Here is a 21,658-nt window from a genome sequence, read left to right on the forward strand (position 1 = left end):
AAGAAGCAAATGTATGCCAGACGCAGTGGCTCACACCGGTAATCCCAACACTTTGGGAAGCCAAGGCAGGAGAATTGCTCGAGCCCAGAAGTTCAAGACCAGCCTGGACAACACAGTCAGAATCCATCTCTAAAAAAGAAAAATAAGTGAACTTAAAAAAAAATCTTTTCAATCAGGTCCAGTGGCTCACACCTGTAATCCCAGAGCTCCAGGAGGCCAAGGTCGGAGGATTGCCTGAGGCCAGGAGTTTCAGACCAGCCTAGGCAACATAGCAAGCCACGTCTCTACAAAAAAGAAAAATTAGCCAGGCATGGTGGTGTACACCTGTAGTCCTAGCCACTCAGGAAGCTGAGGCAGGAAGATCGCTTGAGCCCAGGAGTTTTACGCTGCAGTGAGTGAGACTCCATCTCAAAAAAAAAAAAAAAAAAAAATCCATCTAACAAGTGCCAAAGGCATCACTAGGTCAGGAGAGTGTGAGCTGAGGGCAGAAAGACCTGGGTTCAAGGTGTGACCCCTTGCTGTCCTAGGTCTGTGACCTTTTGGCATTCACTTAAGTTTTCTGAGCTTCAGTTTCCTAATCTATGAAAATGGGGAGTTTTCCTTGCGGTGTTACTGAGCACATCAGGATCAAGTGAGGACTCCTAACGATGGTTCAGTAGGTGGCACGGTGCCTGCACACTCAACAGCAGCTGCTCCTTCCCTCCCAGCCTCACCGTCATCTCAGAGTGGTCTCTGACAGGAGGCAGTTACACTCCCAGGCCTGGTGCTGGGTGCACTTTCTCCTCTGCCTGCACTTGGCTGGCTCAAATAGTGAAGTAAGAAACTGCATCAAAATTTAATCATGAAAGCAAAAAGTTTATTCATGTTTGAAACTACATATAACTACCACGAGGAAGACTTTTTCAATCCAGGGTGTAATCCAGTTAGAAAGGAACACGAAACGTTTTTAATACATTAGAATCACCGCCACAAATTATTTTCATGACTCAATCAGTTTCAGAATCGCATACGATACAAAAAGAGAGAAAGGAGAGGGGGCCCCATTACACAGGGTGAAATATACAGTACTGAATACTGAAATCTGAATGCATCACAATTAGTCGCTGCTTTTTTTTTTTTTTTTTTTGCATGGATTAGTAATAAGATGAAGAACATTCAAAATGTTTCTCAGTATTTACAACAGTTTTACCGATCCTGTGTTGAATTAAGACCCAATGTTTCCACTCTCGTTTTTTAAAAGTTGCAAATGCAACCCTGATTTTTCTTTTAAAAGATTACAATGTACATTACATTTTATGAAGGGAAACAAAGAGTTAATTACAAGATGCAAAAAAGATAAGAAAGAGACAAACTACAGCGTGAGTATTGTTCAGAGGTAGTAAGTGAGCACTCTAAGCTACAGAACATGTTGAAATTCTATTGGTTTGTATGAGTTCGCATGAGGTAATAAAGCTGTGTTTTGATTGGTGGGATGTATAAATACTCTTTTGCTACACTATATACAACACTCCAGAGAGCAGGGCCTTTTGCAGATGCCCAGAGGACGTAGCAAACCTTGACAAGTCTGTGCAGCACCCAGTGCACACCGTAAAACCCCAGACGGATCGATCTCGTTTTCACCTCTATCAGCAGCAAGTATCTTCGTCTCTCAGAACAATCTGGATCCATAATTTTATTACCGAGCAGACTCTGGGCACTGGTTCTTTCAGAGAGAGAAACGATGCTACCAGTCTCTGATCTAATTATAACATAAGAGATCTGAACACAAACGTGATGAGGAAGATTCTTAAACACAACCATCATTAACAGGGATAGGCAAACAGCTCTTTATTCCAACTCCATTAGTGATATGAAAGAAAGACAATCCAAGTCAGTAATGGAAATATGCAAGAAGTTCAATTTAGGTGAGGTGAATTTTTGCATCTGCTTTAACGTTTGAGGTTTAGTGTATATTGTACTTTTTACCCTTAAGGCCAAGTAATTGGCAACTGTGAAACCATTAATGTAAAATATTGATAATAAATTATGATAAAATAGCTACAGGACTGTCAACAATGTTAAATCTTGGCCTAATTGGATAAAGTGCTTTATTTCTTTTAACATTGTGTGTTTTTAAGTATAAATACAAATGATTATGATTCCTTAAAAAACAGATTTACCAAGTTCTCGAATAAGACAAGGTTTTACAGTAAAGCTGTAGATGGTGGGCTACAAAAACGCTTTCCTTTTCCTCCTATTGCTCTGAATGCACTTATCAAGGCATGTAGCTCAGGGAAAAGTGTGGCCAGAGATTAGTTAGAGGTATCCGAGTGCACACTTCCTGGGCCTTCTGTAGGAGAAGTCACAGAAGATGGAGTTGTTGCGTCCTGCCAGCCTCCATTAGCCTGAAAGGAGAAACACAGTTCAACGGGTGCACGTCTACATATTAATTCTACTCCCCAATTTAAAACACCCGGATGACAACATGAGAGCAGAGATGCATTAGCAAAATGTATTTTCTAAACCCACTGTGGCAGGAGTTGGCAGCATGTGTTAAAGTGGGATTAAATGCATGTAAAACAAATCCATCCCATCAAGTAAAGACTTGGCAATAAATCAACACGCCGAAGAAGGGCTTCAGCGAGGCCCATGCTGGCATCGAGCTCGGCCTTTGATCTGCTGGTAAAACTAAAGTGACTCAAAAAGAAATCTCTTCAGAAGGGAGCAGTGGAGAAGCTCAATGCAATGCCTCAGCGAAACCCAGGGCTCCATGAAGTCTAAACTTCACCCCGGCTTAATCATCATTTCCATAGAGAAGCAGTTGCCCACCCTTTTTCCATACACGCCTGACAGCCAGCTACTGTAACCCTTGGAAAGTGAAGGCCAGAATTTCCCTCCAAATAGGATCTTCCAGAATGAAAATGCATGAGCTGCAGAGCAGCACACACTGTTAAAATCTGTATTCCAATTATCTGTGGCTGAGGCTCCTATTTGGGATGTTGCTCCCACCTTCCACATGCTGCTGGCCCTTCCTGCCTCAGACCTGCAGCAGCAATAACTGTACTCAGAAACAAATTTGCCTTGTGTCTTGGCCTATAGTGGCAATTGCTGAAATCAATGTCTGATCAGATTTCTGCTGTGGCAGACAGCTTGTCGCTACAAATTTTTATGTCAGTCAGGAAGAGGGAGGTGCCAGCCTCGTGAGTTGGGGAACACTGAGTGGAAGTGATGGGGCAGGCCTTTCTGGAGAGGAGGTGAGGGTGAGCGGGCTCCCCGTGCCTGCAGCACCAACCACCCTCTGCCTCCATGCTGCCCCCAGACCCGGACCTCCTACACCAATGTCAGGGTGGGTCATAAGGTGCCTCCTGCCTCCCTCACATCTATTTGCAACTTCCTCTGCAAGTCCATCCAAAATGCCCTCTTTCAGGCCTGGGCTGCCAGGCTGCTGAGAACTCTTGTCTAGATTCCCTGCCCAGCCTGGATACAGCTCCTAGATGAGCATGCAGCAGCCATTGTTTCTTCTTCCGTGATCACAGTTCCTGGAGAACTCCCTGTCTTCTAATTCACTGCAGAGTTGGCATGCAAAGCACCTTTTCTACCTCTATGACCTAAGAACCCCACAGAGATGACCAGACCCTAAGGGAAGAGGATTTTCCAGGCTTGAGGCATATCAAATTCAGGTTAGGAAAAACAAAAGGAAACAGTATTAAAAAAAAAAAAAGCCATGGTGGTATTGTTTTAAAGCCTCTGTTTTGCCAGGCTGGCTAATGACATGCCCATTTGTGTTCGGTGGACTCTCAGAAATCCTCTTCTCTAAAAGGTAAGCTGTTTCCCCCCTCAGGTATGAAAATCTACTTAGGAAAAGAAAAACTCTCACACAGATACAAGTCTAAAGATATTCCATCTGAAGTAAACATCATTCCTCTTTTATCCAAATTTATAAACAACAAATGTACAATATTTTTACCCAGCGTGGCAGCTGGAGGAGAGGTTGTCAGCAAGCATTCTTTTTTTTCAAAATAAATTAATCCTTACTCTGGTGGTTTGAGATTATGCACTGTATTATACAACAGCGCCTTATCAAGCCTCATCAGTGAAGATGGAATTCATGTCTGTAAAATGCTGCAGGCAATCACAGTTTCATATTTTATCATGTTGATAAGGATATCGCACATTCTCTGAAGCATTTCAAAACACTTAAATGAAAAAGGAGAAATGCAACTAAAAGGCTTTTTATATGGTTTGTTGTGGGTTATTATGAGTTATTTATAAGCCCAAAAAGAAAGATTTGACATTTCAAATGTAAAAGATTTGAGTATTTAATGGTCCTTTTTTCCCTTTACAATTGAACATCCTCAATCACTTTTTAAATCATTAATAATTACTCTCATAGCAAGCCAAGGCCCTAAAAAGGAAGAATTTTGCCCATTTTCTTCCTGAGTCTACTACCGTGAGCTGGGCAGTTAATTTCCTTCCTAAGTCTAGAACCCCAGACTCCATCCACCACACCCCGCAGCACCACCACGATGACCTGCTCCCCTGCCCCCTTCCCCCTTTTCCAGAGCTGTGTGTTTTGCCATTTTCCATCCATGTCAGTGGAGGGAAAGGTAAAGTTGTAGTGAAGTAGTTACAAAAGTTAAAATTATTTCCTCCATAATTAAAATTGTCAAATATGTTGTGCATCCCACATTGACAATACAGCAAGATGCTTTTAATAACACAATTATTTGTTTAGCTTGGTTTGTTGGTCTGCCTGGGATTCTCCAAACTTACCACCTTCACCTGAGTTCTGTTTGGGAATTTTTCCTGCTGCCTGGTTCTAAGATAAATGACCTGTTTTCTACCGTCTCCCTGGAGCACAGCACTGATGGTAGGAAATGGCGTCTTAATGGGCTGATGCTTAAGTCCCTGCTGATGGCAGGACACCAGCCACTTCTGGGCATCTATGAGGACTTCTAAGGGTATCTAGGCAGCATCAAGCATTTAGGTTCTTAAAATAAAAGTGCAGCAAAGACGCTGCCTTCCCTACCTGCCAAGAAGATGAGAAGCCAGGTCAAATGGCTATTAATTTCTTTATTACTCACTGTTTACCTGACACTGTTCTCCTACAGCTGACTCCCCAGAGTACTCACATTTAAATTATGTGGACTGTACAGTGAATTTCCTCCAAGGCCATCACTGTAGCCTCCCGTCTGATTGATAACATGACGGAGGGTATCCACCTAGAAGTGAGACAAAACAAAATTCATCATCCCAAATCTATTAAAACGTCATCACTTACAAAAGGAAATAATTTGAATTATGTGTGCCACAAGGGTTTAACATCTTCAATGAAAGACAAATTTATCAATCAAATGTGACTGGCAGAATTTCAACCATTCTTTGCATATTTAAACTCACAAATCTTTGTTTTTCATGCCAGCCAAACAATAACATCTTCATGGCAATGCAACTTTCCGTCTACAGCAACCAAATGGATGTGTCTGTGGGTGAAAACCTACTTAGAATTGTGTATATGGAATTATCTCAACTCTCTCTCTCTCACTTTCTCTATGTCTCATACACACACATCTAGATGTATTAAAAACTATATGAGTAGTTCTGTTCTCAAATAAGAGGACAAGAGAAGAGTAGAAATTATAGAGTTATAATTTAAGAACTCAGGTTTTTGTACTCTGACTTAAGAAATGAAACAGCAACATGTTCTTAAACCATATACACACTGGCACACTCAATTTTTCTGTTCTATTTTGTGACAAAAGATGCACCCAACCCCTCTCCATGAGCTCAAGCCAGAGCCGAATGCATTCACAAAGTTTATCAGGTTTGAATCATCACAAGTCACTGTTCACTTGACTTCTCATTAAATTAAATGGTGGGGCAGATGGGTCCTGTTTGGAAGCACCCAGCACAGGTTCTGCATGGATGTGTAGACCACTTCCATGGGGTCAGAGGAAGGAGTTTTGAGCCCAAACCCTACCCTGCTAGAAAGGCCCCACTGGGGCATTTCTCCTACCTGTGATTGCACATTGGCTCCGACTTGGGACCCTTGGTAAGAATCCCCATTCAGACTCTGCATGTTCATGAACATGTCCCCAGAATTTGGGAGGTTAAAAGAACCAGAAGAACCTGGAAAGGAAAGAGTTAAGTAGCTGAATAACAGAGAGCTACACACATAATCCTCAAAGACCTAGAGGCAGGGAGAGGAGAAAAAGTACAGACGGGAAAGGCTGTGCACAACATAAGGCATTTCCAGATCTAAGAGGATGGAGAGTAACTCCAGAGAGTTGGGTCCTGTGAGTCACTCCACATCTAGGAGAAGTCCCATCAGTGGGGAAGCCCAAACTTAAAAAACAAAAGCAAAAACAAAGAGACAAATAAAAATAAATTAAAAAGAAAAAATAAACCAAAACACCCAGCAGCTGGCCTGGACCCTTCCCCTTGTTTCCACTCATCTCCAGGATTTAGTCATTACACGAGCTTGTCAACATGGCTGTCACAGTGGACAGCCACCCAGAGAAGAGACGTTTCCAGGAGCTCTTTCTTCGCTATGCATATACCTCCCTCTCCTTTCATCTGTTTTTATGTGCCATTAAAAAGAACTGGGGGTGAGGAGACAAGACAAAACAAACAAAAACCCCCCTACTTTCTGAACTTCTAAAGATATAGCTAAGAGACCTTCTCAGAAAAGCCCCTGGAATTGCTACTGAAGTCCATCTGTTTGGACTAGCTGCACATCTTTCATTGTTATTCAAGTTCCCTGAAATTTTAAAGTATTTCTAACCCCCTCACAAATGTCACATAAAATGCAGCCAAAATGTACCGGACGAGGATCCAAGAATCTTGCATGCATGTATTAAGCACCATAACCCTCACAGCTAGCCACCTGCTGAGCATGCCGTCAGCCCCGCTCAGACAGTGCTGCTGAAAGGCAGAGAAAGGACAGCGGCGCTGGGCAGAAAGCACTGCTGCACTTCCCTCCAGCATTCTAGCTTCCTCACACACAGCAACTGCTGCATTTCCCACTTCTGCTATTTCACTCTTCACAGACCACTACTGACCCTAAAGTGGTATCTGGAAAGAAATAGCTAAAATAGTCATGAGCGATAGCACTCTGCCTAATTACTGAACTGAAAGCCACTACTAATTGTAAAACTTCCATAATCTACTAGTGAGTGGCATTCACTGTGAAGAGTGGGTTTACAGGCTCTGACCTTCCACTCATTCACCCATCTCAAGAACAAGCCTGCATCTGAACACAAATCTTCCTTTTTAAGTCCACTCTGTCCTCATTACGGCTCTTGTTTCCTGGCCTGTGGGACAGGGCATTGTGGCATAAGGCTGCCTGGGCCAGTTGGGGAGCGAGCCCCCAGTACGCACCGGAATTTGGTGTGGTGGGTGAATTGGTCTGGTTGTTCTGCACAGCTGCTGCTACTGCGTGTGCAGCTGTCACAGCCGTCTTTGCAGCATAGAGGTTGGCTTCTTCCTGAAACTTGCCGATGTTCTTCTTGTACCTGATTCGTTTGTTGCCAAACCAATTGGATACCTACAAATTGCAGGGACATGGAGGTGAAGGGGAAGAGAGGAAGAAGTAATCAAATTCCAATAATACCTGCTGGACACCAAGGCAATACCTTGGGAGACACACAATTCCTAGCCTGCAACCTCACATCCTATGGATCATGCATAATGGTTTTGGGGGTTATTTTCTCTTTTGGCAAAACTCTCACATACTTTTGGAATAACGCTGCTTTCTTGGAGTTGGCTACAGTAATACCAAAACGGCAGGGAGCGCTGCTCATAAAAGATATCCAACTGCTATATACCGATTAGTATATAAATAGGCCCCCAAAATCAGGCTGAAAAGCTGAAGGAAATATTTGCTAAGTTAGGTAAATAATAAGAAATACTTGAACATGAACGACTTATTCTTCTTTTTTGGGTCTAGAACAATTTTGGCAGCTGTATAGTAGAATCACGTTTGGTCTGCTGAAAAGAGTAACATCAATTAATAATGGATGAAAAAACCCTTTGTCTTTTGCCTTAGAAAATACTGCATGTCTGCCAAGATGGCTGCTCAAGCTCTGCCAGTTAACATGTGGGAAGGTCACAACTTGAAAACTCAAGTAATTCCAACCAGGTCAAATGTAAACACAGAGGAGCAACTCTAATGTCATCAGGTGGAATATATTTCTTTCTTTTGCAAACTTCTTATGATGTCAGCCGGTGCAAATGGAAGAGAGATTTCTACAAAGGATCTTGGCAATCGGCAGATTTCATCACACGTCAAGGAGAGCAGAGCTCAGCCCCAGAATCATGGCTCAGAGTTACAATGTGTTCAGGCACCTGTAGTTGAGCTACATAAAGAAGCTAAAAGCCACATGGCAATTTATAAGAAAGTATACCCACTCACTATATAAAAGGATCTGACCTCTCTTTTATTAAAGCAACAGTTTAAAAATACTTTTCAATAATTTCTTAATAATCTGTCAGAGGGGCATATTGCTGTGATATCAGGCTGGGTGGGGTCACTGTTCTACCCTGAAGGTATTATTCTTAACAGCTATTCATAGGGGCCCTGAAGAGACGTAAGGAGTAGTATGTAGTTTGAAGCCTTCCAACCCAATTTACACTGTGGGCACCCTTTTTGACCATCTCTGCCAAGTCTTTAATTGCTTTGGAAATAGAATTCCCATTCTTCAACCTATGGCACTCATCCTTCTGGAAGGAGCAGAGAGCCCTGGCAAGGGAGCCATGTGAGGAAGACAACATTGGCCTTGCTGCTGCCCATATGCTGTCCATCCTGGGGATTATGGGGTGCACACATGTGCACATATACACATGCAGGCATACTTGCCGAGGACCCATGCAGCAACCATGAGCATAGGTTCGTCAGACAGAAACAAGCCAAAGCCCATCAGGAAGTAAATGTGCTACAGATCAGCACTTCCTAGCTGTTTCTGTTCTACCATCATTTTTTCCCCCTAGAAGACTGTATGTATCCCTTCTTTTCTTCATATCAAATAGAGTAGCTCTAATAACTATCATTTGGTGAATGACCATTATGCAGAGCACCTTGCAGACATTTTCTCATTTTAATGTGAACAATTTCAAGGGCTAGGTGGTAGATGGGAGTGGTTATACTGGCATGACACCAGTCCCAAATCCAATGGCCTTGTCTCTCTGACTAGTTTGACCTCTCAGCAGTGTCTGATACTTGTAATTACCACCCCTCTTGCCTAGAGCAGGCTCTTACATGGTGTATGTGACATTATACTCCTTCTCCTCCAACATCTGCTCTTCCCTGATACATGAGAGAGACAGAGAGAGAGAGAGAGAGGAAGAGAGTGAGTTTTCTCCAGGACTCAGCTCTTGGCCTTCTTCTCTCTTGCACCTAGAGCAACCTTGTCCATATTCAAAATTTCAATTATCCTCTCGGTGTGGATGACTCCCAGATTTATAGTGAGTTCTCATTTTTAAAGAGATTTCCATATAAATGTTCTGCCACAACTTCCAATTCAATGGGTCTAAGAGGAAGTCGGGTGTCCTCTAAGCCTGTGCCACCTCCTCTATATTTTCTTTGTGGTCCTGATCTCTCCATCTCCAGAGATGTGGTACTCACTACCTCACAATATCCCCACCTCCATTGTTGGATAGTCCTAATGGGTATATAGTTCTCTTTATTCTGAACTACAATCTGGTTCCCTTTCCCTTCCACACATTGGTCCTACTTCCAACATCTAGACTGTCACAACATTAGGCCTTCAGGCTCAGCCCCAAGGGACCTCTCCATCCTACTATTAGCCTTCTTGGCCCTCCCTTCCTTGAGCCCCATATGCTCACAGCAGGTGTGCATTATAACTGCATAGGATGTAGCAACAGGAGGAAGTTAGGAGAGTATATAAGCGAGGAAGCCATGAGGGCCTGAGCCAGGCAGAGCAGTAGGAGTCGAGAGGGCACATATTATGGAGGAGGAACAGACAGAATCTGGCCACTGACTAGCTCTGGAGGTCAGTGGAGAGGGACAAGCCAGAGACGATGCAGGTGTGGTGCCCAGGCCTTGAGCAGGATGGAGACAGATACTTGGGAGGAATTTCTGCACCAGGACAAATCCTCAGTGACCATTAGAATCCATACCAGAATTATGTGATTCTAAAAACAGAAAAGTTCTAAATCAAGATTGGAAAAGGACTATAAAGGTATGGGTTCTGATTACGCTTCTTAAAGCATGTTCTCTTTGACCTTACCTCATGTTTCCCAATGCATGCTCTCAGCTCAGGAGACAGACCTAGAGTTGGCTTGCAAAAAGCTCTTTCAATACATAATTATCAGTCTAGCGTTTCTGACTAAGACTGTCAGGCCTTAGAAAGAGTTAAATATTGAACATATCTATAGTGCAAAGGAGGATAGTCTTGGTTGAGAGGGAATTTGGTATTTCTTAAGCATAATTAATGAAAATTCCCCAACTCTGAATTTAGCAACAAAGGCCCATCTTAGAATTCTCTTCTTCCAAACAATTCTCTGTTGGATTCAGTACTTTGTAGTTAATATTACCTTGACAATCAGAGAAGCTATAATACATTAATGAAACCTAGCCTGGAAAATCAGATTACAGCTTTATTAACAGTTTCATAATTGAGGAATCTCTGTACCATCGAAGGTCTCATCTCTAGATATGTAAGAATCCTCTGTTTATGCATACCCCTGGACCAATCAAACAACAGTCATCACTAATAAAGGTTTATTTAATTCTCACAGTAAAATTTTAATATCACCAGCAGCCTGGGGAAGCTTTAGCAAGTGGATTTGCTTGACATCAGATCGTTTTTATTCTGCTAGTCCCAATACTTCTTAATCTTTAATATCAAGGCAATTAAAATTAATGGCCACTCATCCGAAGCTACTGTGGGCACTGTTTCCTTGACATCAATTGTTTGATGGGATTACCTAGAGGTTAAACTAACAAGCAAGGTTTAATTGGAAGCAATGAAAGAAGCAGTGATCATACGTTATGTTTAACCTGCATAACCACATCTAAATGAATATCTAAAAATGTTAAACTATTTCTCAAATTAAAATATGCACATCACATTCTGATATTACAGATTTGGGTATTGCAGCAATCAGCTATTAAGACCACACTGCTGCAACTGAGATGGGGTAATTAATGTTATCAATCGACACCTAAATTCAGGATTTTTTTTTCACCTTTTAAAAACAGATGGATATAATTAGTTGCAAAAGAAGCCCTAAGCTCACCCAGTAGGAAGCCTCAAAGGCTGCAGGTCATGGGGCCCCTCCTGCACAGAGCTCACCGTGGGGCCAGGCTGTATGCGCAGTGCATGAAGGCGAGCAGAGCTTGCTCCATCTCTGAACTGGAATGGTCTGTACAGTGGTTCCAGAATAGAAACGCAAGCAGGAAATTGGTGAAGGGAAAGGGACTACGCTGTCCTGTGCCTCTCTGTTGAGCCGCATATCAAGGATTCATGACTCTGGATTGTGCCCAAGGCAAAGGGCCATGGAAGAATTTTAAGATCAATTAAAAATGAGAATAAAAGCACAAGTACTCTCCCTCTTCTACTGATGTTCATTGTTATCAGCCACCAGACCGAGCCTCTGGTGATTAGGGGAATGAGTAGTGCACATTATGCAGTCCGCTGATTTTCCGGAACTTTTCTGCAAGGCCAAGGAGCAGCCTGAAAGGGCTCTGGTCTCTCGCATACACTACAACTGTGTATTTCCCCCACACAATTCAGCTATAGATTGACAATTGCTTTTAAAAGTAAAAATACTTTCCACATAATACAGTAACTAGATTCACCTTTTACATAGCTTTTTTACCTTCTTCAAAAAGCTTTTACTCATTATCTCCTTAGAATCTCTGACTTGGAGGGAGTTGAGTCAGATGTGGGAAGTATCACATAATGGTTACGTGCTTTGGACTCAGAATCCGGTTTCAAATTCACGCTCTGCTATTTACTAAGCTGAGTGACTTTGGACAGATTGTTTTAGTTATTTTAGTGTTTCCTTTCCTATAAAATGAGAATAATAATATAAATAGTAGTATCTTCCTCACAGAACTGTTGGGTGCATTAATGGCTTTGGCACATACCATTTACCTGGTAACTATTAGCTATTACTATCACTCATGTTTTATCAAGGAAGAAACGAGAGATCCAGGCCACAGACAAGTTGCCCAAAGTGGGATGCAAAGTGGGATGGATCTAGAATTCAGCCCCAGGACGCCCCGTCAGCTTTTCTTTTTTAAATAACCAACTGCGAAATGCTTACCGAGCATCTGCTATAGTCAATACTGTACCAGGTGCTGTGGGGAAATGAAAAAATAAACACATGGCCCCTGCCTGCCTGGACTTTACAATCTGGTTATAAAAGCAATGCTATCCACTCAAAATAATTAGCAAAACTTGCAAGATGGTGATGATCTCATGCTGAACCGTAGAGCGGAGACTCTAAAAGCAACAGGGATTTGGAGGAAGAGACATCCCAGCAGGTCTGAGAAATCAGAGGAGGCTTCTGAGGCAAGGTCAAACTTGAACGGGACCTCCGTTTCAATCCAATTCAATTCCATAGTGCTTTTATTGAAACTCCACAATTCAGAAGCAGAAAACTCCAATAGCTCGTGTGGCCACAAATAAGCCAAAAATGCAAGCCTGCCTCCCTCTCCCTGGACCACTCCGAGATCCCAGAAACTTTTGATCTCTTCTGTAACTTAATTCCCTTTTCCCTTCTTAACCTCTAAACCCCCTTTTTATAGTGACGGAAGAGAAATCTATTCTACAGAAAAAGGAGAGGAAAGGTAGCATCTGAGAGAACATTTCTGTCGGGGAAGGAGCGGGCAGTGAGATGGGGAAGGCATTGGTACCTGGGGAGGAGCAGGAGCAAAGCACCTGAAGGGCTGGTGGGTTCTGGCTGAGGAAGAGGAAGCGGGAGAAGCTCTGGGCAAGGGAAAGCCTGAAGAGGGGCTCGCAGGTTCTCCCCAGGTGTTACTGCTGAGTGCAGGGGACAGAGCTGAAACGGAGCCTGAGATCTATAGCAGTGGAGTTCAGAAAGGGTTCCAGTGAGGCTGCCCTCCCATCCATGTGCCTGTCCAGGGTCATTGGTCTGCACATTTTTGCTGTGCAAAATTCCCCCTAAATTAATTTTTAAAAATCATGGACCTTCTCACACATTTTTCCTTCCTTGTACATTTTCTAAGTTGGCATCTATAATTTTTCATAAGTCTACATAGTTGTAAACAGTGTTATTCCAGTATGTCATAAATGTTGACATCTTAAAATAAAACTGTAACACTATTCTTTAAAATGAATCCAACCAAATATAAATAGCACAGCAGTTTGATACCCATTATCCATTTAAAAAATACATAGGCCAGGCATGGTGGCTCACCCCTGTAATCCCAGCACTTTGGGAGGCCGAGGCGGGCGGATCACGAGGTCAGGAGATTGAGACCATCCTGGCCAATATGGTGAAACCTTGTCTCTACTACTAAAATACAAAAAATTAGCCGGGCGTGGTGGTGCACGCCTGTAGTCCCAGCTACTCAGGAGGCTGGGGCAGGGGAATCGCTTGAACCCGGGAGGCAGAGACTGCAGTGAGCCAAGATTGCGCCACTGCACTCCAGCCTGTCAACAGAGTGAGACTATGTCTCAAAATAAACAAACAAAAAAACATAAACTTGCTCTTCAAGTCTAAAATTTTATGTTGTTCTTTTTGTTCTTGAAAGTGTATTTCTAGTTCATTTCTCTCCCATATTAGCCTAATGCAATATACTTTTATGCTCTACAAAAGGAATATATGGAAATTGAAAATTTGAAATTGTTTTTATTTCCTGTAATTATAAGGCTCTACATATTTAATATTTCCTTCTGGACTAAACCATCATTATAGTTAGTTTAAAACTAATCAAAGCAATACAAATACTTATTTTGATAAATAAAAATATACTTATTTTGACCATCAAATGTAGGTTTCATCATACATGCATTTCTTAATTGGGAGTGGGGTGGTTGTACAGTGCTGATTAAAGGAGGTTTGGTTATCACCAATATTTCATAATGTCTCTTGTTGGGCACCCAAGAGGGTCTCCTACTTCGGGGCAATGAACCAGGTGGGAGTATCCCTTTCTTTCATAAAGTAAGAAAAGGGCAGGAAGGGAAAAGAAAACCAACACAATGCTTCCATCACAGCCACTTTCTGGGGCAGGTGGATTTAGGAAGGCGTACACATATACGTAAGGAAAGCTGGCCAGTGAAAACCTTGAAACCGTGCATACCTGAGTCCTCTTTGGAAAACCTTCAGCTCCTCTGCACAGTATGCATCCCCCCAAGTTTGCAGAGTGCTGCCTTAAGTGTTCAGGCTAACTCTGGTTACATTTTAACTTCTCTATGTGAGCACAGCATGGGAACCCCTCATACTGGGTATGCATAAAGACTTTTTTTGGGCTAAAAACAGGACTCATTCGGGTAACAACTTCCATGTGTCACAATGACCTTTTGTAGCTACACAGACAACAAATCTGTCAGCCATAGAATCTTTTAAGTTCAGATTAAAGAAATAAACCTAAGGGGGGGTAGATACAGTTTACTTATTATTTAGCATAACCTTTCTGGAGAGTAAGCCAGCAAACATTAGCATACCCTTTGTCCAGATTACTAAAACTTATCTTGAGAAAATATTTACAGATAAATGTACAAAGATATCCACCACAGTCCTACTTTTTTTTTTTTTTGAGACAGGGTTTCACTCTGTTGCGCAGGCTGAAGTGCAGTGGCACAATCACGGCTCACTGCAGCCTCAACCTCCCAGGCTCAAGAGATCCTCCCACCTCAGCCTCCTGAGTAGCTGCGACTACAGGTGCCCATCACTACGGCCGGCTAATTTTTATGTATTTTGTAGAAACAGGGTTTTGCTATATTGCTCAGGGTATTCTTGAACTCCTGAGCTGAAGTGATCCACCTATCTCCCAAAGTGCTGGCCCCTCAGTCCTACTGCCCCACCATGCCTGGCCCCTTAGTCCTACTTATTAACAGAAAGAGAGAGAGAGAGATTAAATTTATAGCACATCTTTGTATAATGGAATATGATCATTTATTAAAGATCATGTTGAGGGGAAATATTCACTGACAAATCAAGGGGAAAATATTCATTATATACTATAAAAAAGGAAGAAAGGGCATTTTTTTCTTTTTATACACCATGAGTCTTTTTTTTTATTTTGGTAAAAATATTCAAACACTGACATACATAGATGTAGGTATATACACAAGCACAGGAAAAATGTACTAACATGTGACTATCATGTACAGTGGGGTTTAGAAGTAATTTCTGTTTTTGCGTTTCTTGTGTTTTCAGGTATCATCCAAATTGTTTTCAGATCAGCAAGCATTAGGATTTTTTAAATTAGAAAAATATACATTTTAATGAATAAATTAAAAACAACAGAAAAAGCACTGGAAAGTCACTTAACAATCTTTATGAGTTTAAGTGCCAGGCCTTGTGCTGGGACCCAGAGCTATACGAGTGACCAATCCCATTCCTGTACTCTATCTGAAGGGCATGGTTGATAGGTTTGAGAATTCTTAAAATAATTAAAATCAAACACTTTGTAAATCTCAAGCCACTGAAATTTCCCAAGCAGCTTTGCATTTAAGAAAAATTCCATGTTCAAAATAAAAAGCTAAACCATCTATAATGTCTCTACAGTCACTGAAAGCCAATTTATTAATTAGCTTTAATTGTGTCTTATGTTTCAAACTTTGTCACTACATTTATTGATCGTGTTAATAACAACATTAAATAAAAGAGAAAAATTATTACTTAAAGGCCGCCTCCAAGAGGCAGAAGTGCAGAACTTTGTAGTTCATCCTTGGTGTTGCTTCCGTGCATAAACTGCGTCAGGGAGAGGATCTGCACTTGTTTGGAAAGAAGCAGCTGACACTAAAACATCATTATTGAAATTAACAAACTGAAAATTTATGAAGCACAAATCTTAGAAAAATTTTCCATTGTGTTTCCCCATGTTTACTTGTGATGCATACTTTATGTACTGTGCCTAATTAAATGTAACAGATTATGAAATGTTGAAATGCTAAGTCATGTATAATGGAACATGTCAGCATATTTACATGGTAAACAATTTTACCTCTAACAAACAGTTTCTCCCTAATCAATGTTTTCATCCCCATTATGTGATTCAATTTGAAACGAGGGATGGAAGCCAGATACTGTTCAATTTTTAAAGTTAATGGTGTTAATAAATTCTAAATTTCACACCAGTCTTCTCCCTCCAGAAGGTACGGGTTTGATAAAGTTTCTATAAGGACAGAAAGGCTGGGCACGCTGGATACATACACTGTGTGCATTCCTCTAAAAACTCAGAGGACAGCTGGATAAATGGGTTTGAGAGCCAAACGGACCTGTGTGTAAATCTCGGCTCTGCAATTTCCTGCCTATGTTACCTTACACAAGTCATGCCATCTAAGGTTCTCCTTTCCTGGTCTACAAGGTGGGATAATGATATCTCCTTCTCATGGGGCTGTTGTGAACATTAAATGAGACGGCATGTTAAATATATAGGACTGTGCCAGGGATGTACCAGGCACTCAGTAAATGTTAGTTTCCCCTTTTCTTAAAACAAATCAGCAACAACAAAACCCTCTGAAGGCCAATGGCATACACACCACGCTTGCTTCCTACAGTGCCTAAGGTCAGGACCCCTTTTCCCAGGAGCTTCAAGTTCTGGGCAAGCTGGTCCCTGCTCCCAGTGCTGGTGAGACACTGGCAAGAGGGAACAGGCAGCAGCAAGAAGGGAAAAGGAGGTGAACTCCTGCATACCTGAACAGAATAAAATTCCTACCACAGAAGACCAAGAGCGCCTGTCTGCCACACTCCTGCTAGGCTATTGTTCTGCACAAGTACCTGACGGCACTACCTCTATCCCTTCTCATCCCTGCCCCAACTAAGCAGAACAATGCACTGGACCTAGAATTTGCAGGAAACCTGAATTCCAATGCCACTTGTGCCTGTATTTAAACAGTGGCCATTTGCAAAGGGCTCATTATGAGTCAGCTCTGTACTAGGAACTTTGCATGTATTATCTCATTTAACTGTTACAAAAACCCAATTCTACTGAAGCAAAAACTGAGGTCAGAAAGTTTATGTAACTTGCCTAAGGTTACAAAGCCCGTTTCATTATGTCCTACCTGATAAAACTTGTTTTCTCTTAATACGTAAAACAAGTTTCGAAAATTATTCTTTACTCAATTTCATTTCTTTTTCATTGTATTAAATGGTGAGGTCTACAAACCTATATTCTACCTTTTCAATGCAAAATATTTCAGCTCCTTCATGGTTAAAATGTGGGCTAGCCCAAGAATCCACACAATTTTTTTTCTCTTCTAAGAAAATAAGTTGCAAATTTGGCCAGGCGCAGTGGCTCACACCTGTAATCCCAACACTTTGGGAAGCAGAAGTGGGTGGATCACCTGAGGTCAGGAGTTTGAGACCAGCCTGGCCAACATGGTGAAACCCCGTCTCTACTAAAAATACAAAAATTAGCCAGGCATGGTGGTGCACACCTGTAGTCCCAGCTACTCAGGAGGCTGAGGCAGGAGAACTGTGGGAGAACCTGGGAGGTGGAGGTTGCAGTGAGCCAAAATCAGGCCACTGCACCTCCAGCCTGGGCAACAGAGCAAGACTCAGTCTCAAAAAAAAAAAAAAGAAGTTGCAAATTTATAACAACTGACTTGAAAACCAACTTTTGGAAAACATCCCACTTTTAATGGGAGAACCGAACAAATAGAAATTCAGTTTCCATAGCATTTGAAATAATTTAAAACAGATTCACTTGTCAAGTACAGTATTTTTTTATCTGAGGCTGTGAAAAATTTTATTGCCATAATGTGCTGATGCCCTTACAGTTCAGCTTTGCCCCTTCTACTCTGCATGATAGACTGATAACTGCTCATGACATTCACAAAGAGGCTCATCTGCAAAAGTGTATAAAACGTCAGCCTTGCGGCCACAGTACATAGAAAATGGATGACACTGTTCAGCTCCCTAAAACACGTGCTGAGGGGTGCCTCTAAATTACCACAGACAACATTTACAGTTAAGAGGTTTTTTCTTCTTTAAAATTATTTTTCTCATTAGAAAAAAAAATGTGGTAGGTATACAACTCAATAGTTTTCCTTCCTAGGCTCTATGGAAAGCCTCTTTGACAGATTTTGAAACACTGACATCACAACTGTGGAAATGCCTCCCATCAGCTACACTGAAAGGTGGAGCCATCTCCCAGGCAACACAGCCACATCCCAGAATGAATGCACAGAGCACTCCAAATAATGATGGGCCAGACTTTTTGTCCTGACAAGTTTCACGTAAATCTAATCCCTGTAAATAAGAACATCAATATACATTCAGTGTCCTATGAAAAGAAATTCTATAGTCACGCCTCTTGTTTAAGGGAAACACTTATTTATTCAACCACTACTCCTTACCACATACCCACTGCAGTTTTCTTTTCTTTTCAAAAATCCAGAAAACTTTCATTTAATTGTTAAAGTGGGTATACCTATCCTCAAAAAGCATAGTAAGCTTTCAACATATATAATTAATTCTCATCAAAAATGAATCTCATGCATTTTTGGAGTAAAGAATACTATATATATATATATACACGGTAGGTCCATCAGAGACTAAGAACAGACACACCCTCATGCCCCTCCCTGGCTCTCACCTTCAGAGAGCCTGTGAATACTTACCACGCTAGTTTGCTGGATGTCAGAACCTTTGCTCCCTCTTTCTTTTGGATCCTTTACAAGACTCTGTATGCCCGGCAAGAAAATGTAGGTTGAATGGATGACAACTGGCATTTAATGAACATTCCTGAGATGCCAGGCCCTGTACTAGGCACTCTTCATACATGATTTCATTAACCCCTGAATCCCCTGAGCAAATTATCATTATTCTCATTTTATAGATAAAAAATGGACTCATTAAATAATTTGCTCAAGGTCACACTGTTACTAAATAGTGCTGGAGCAGAGTCTGAGTGACTTCTCTGCCTTCCTACACAGAACGTACGGTCATCTGAAGTTAAAGTACCAGTTTATCAAAATACATGATAGGAAAGGACAGCACTGGATGGGTGCGGTGGCTCATGCCTGTAATTCCAGCACTTTGAGAGGCCGAGGTGGGAAGATTGCTTGAGCTTAGGAGTTTAAGATCAGCCTGGGCAATGTGGTGAAACCCCATCTCTACAAAAAATACAAAAACTAGCCGGGCATGGTGGCTCATGCCTGTAGTCCTAGCTACTTGGGAGGCTGAGTTGGGAGGATCACTTGAGCCCAGGAGGCAGAGGTTGAATTGAATTTTCAGTCTTTTGCTATTATAAAGACTGGAGCAAGAAACATTGTACATAGATAATGTGTTTGTAGATTAAATTCTTAGAAATGGACCTACTGTGTGCGTGTATATATATATATATACACACACACGTATATACCTGCACATATATACAGATATGTACAGTATATACATACATACACATACCACATACACATTCATGTATATATTATATATAAAGCTATAAATTTCTTTCTAAACATGGCTTTAGCTGTATCCCATGAGTTTTGGTATGTTATTGTTTCACTGTCATTCAGTTATTTTCTAATTTCTATTGTGATTTCTTCATTAACCCAGGGGTTATATTGCTTAATTTCTAAACATATGGAATCTTATTTGGTTATCTGTTATTTTCTAGTTATCTGTTTGTGATTTCTAGTTTGATTCCACTGTAGTCAGAAAACATACTCTGTTTTAAACTGTTTAAAATTTATTTATTGAGAAGTACTTTATGTCCCAGAATATAGTCAACTTTCAAAATGTTCTATAAGTGCTTAAAATTAGAATGTGTATTCTGCAGTTGTTGGCTGTAGTGTTTCTATGTATGTCCATTAGGTCAAGTCTGCTAATTGTGGTGTTAAAATCTTCTATATCTGTGCTACTCCAAAGTGTAGTTCCAGAACCATCAGCATCAGCATTAATCTGGGAGCTGTAAATTGCCAGCCCCATTGCAGACACTTTGAATCAGAACCTCTGGGAATGGGGCCCAGAAATCTATATTCTAACAGCTCTCCAGATCATTCTTATTTATGTATGCTACAGTTTAAGAAGCACTGTTCTATGTCCTTACTGACTTATATGTATGTGTCTGCTTGTTCAGTTACAGAAAAGTGTGAAAATCTCTTATAATGATTTTGAATTTGTCTATTTTTCTTTGAAATTGTGTAAGTTTTGCTTTATGTTTTTTGAGCTTCCTTGAAGTGCTCTTAATCTGATATTAGATCAACACAAACTTTCTTTTGGCTATTGTTTACATTTTTTCATACTGTTATACTTTCTACGTCCTTATATTTTACATATGTCTCTTAGAGAACACATAACTAAGTTTCATTTGTAAATCCTGACTCTATTACTTAGAGTATTAAATTCATTTACTTTAATGTGATTACTGACATATTTAGGTATAAACCTATCATCTTACTAAGTACTTCCTATTTACTTCCTATTTGTCCCACTTACTATGCATTTTCTCTTTTTTCCTTGCCATCTTTTAGACTGCTTATTTTAAAAAAAATTATTCTATGTCTCTGTCTCTCTTTATTAGTTTGAAAGCTATATACTCTTTACTTTTCTTTAAGTAACTACCCTAGAGATTTACACTTTCTCGACTATTCAATTCTAACATTAATTGGTACTTTTTCACTAATTGGTACTTTTGCCATCTTTCCTGGAAAACGTAAGAGTCTTAGAACACTTACTCTCCTCTCATAACTTATAAGGCATTATTATTGTGTATTTTAATTCTATACATACTGTAAGCAAAATAAGACATTATCTTTATTTTAAACAGTACTATTCACTTAGATTTACATACATATTTATCCTTTTCTTTGCTTTTCTACTCCTTCCTATATCTCCTCCCCTGTATCTGTAATCTTTTTATTTCTGTCTGAAAACAAATTTTTTGTATTTCCTTTAGAGAGAAAATGAGAAAAATTATTTCAATTTTTGACTGAAAATGTCTTTATTTCACCTCCACTATCAAAGGACATTTTTGGCAGGTACAGAATTCTAGGTGGACATTTAATTTGATTCACCACTTTAAAGATATCACTCCACTGTATTATGTCTTTATTGTTTCAGTTAAGAAATCTGTGGTCATTGAATTGTTGTTTTATTGAAGGCAGACTTACTTTTCCCTCTGGCTGCTTTTGTTTCAACCATGTTTAGTGTGGATTCCTATTTATTTATTCTGTTTGGGGACTGGTGTTCTTCATGAGTCTAGGGCTTGGAATTTGCTATGGGTTTTGGAAAGTTTTCAGCCATTACATTTAAAATACTGCTTCTGACCCATTCTCACATTTGCTTCTGGGGCTCAATCACATTTATATTAGACTTTCTTACTGTATCCTCTATGTCTCCTATTCTCTGTCTCCCAATTTTTCTATCCTATTGTCTCTGTATTCTTCAATATCATTATTTTCTTGGGACTCTTCTTCCAGTCCACTGATTTTCCTTTCAGCAATGTCTAATCTGCTTTTAACCCAATCCACTGGGTTCTTAATTTTGATTCTAACATTTTTATTTGACCCTT

The 21,658-nt window shown here is 40.7% G+C and overlaps 1 protein-coding gene across 3 annotated transcripts in view; it reads right to left on the reverse strand.

Moving 5' to 3' along the window:
* Positions 1–834: 834 nt before the first annotated feature.
* The window catches only part of PBX3 (PBX homeobox 3), a 222,251-nt gene continuing 201,427 nt past the window's right edge, over positions 835–21,658 (reverse strand). The window contains exons 6-10 of one of the 3 annotated variants that reach the window (XM_034929068.3): positions 18,762–18,824; positions 7,360–7,525; positions 5,996–6,108; positions 5,112–5,201; positions 835–2,384 (exon numbers count right to left, since the gene is read on the reverse strand). In XM_034929068.3, the coding sequence (XP_034784959.1) occupies positions 2,292–2,384; positions 5,112–5,201; positions 5,996–6,108; positions 7,360–7,525; positions 18,762–18,824 (525 nt within the window). In that variant the 3' untranslated portion in view covers positions 835–2,291. The remainder of the gene's footprint in view (positions 2,385–5,111; positions 5,202–5,995; positions 6,109–7,359; positions 7,526–18,761; positions 18,825–21,658) is intronic. The other 2 variants (XM_034929069.3, XM_034929071.3) reach the window with 2 other exon arrangements.

This window comes from Pan paniscus, chromosome 11, assembly GCF_029289425.2.
Source record: "Pan paniscus chromosome 11, NHGRI_mPanPan1-v2.0_pri, whole genome shotgun sequence".
NCBI classification, from domain to species: Eukaryota; Metazoa; Chordata; class Mammalia; order Primates; family Hominidae; genus Pan; species Pan paniscus.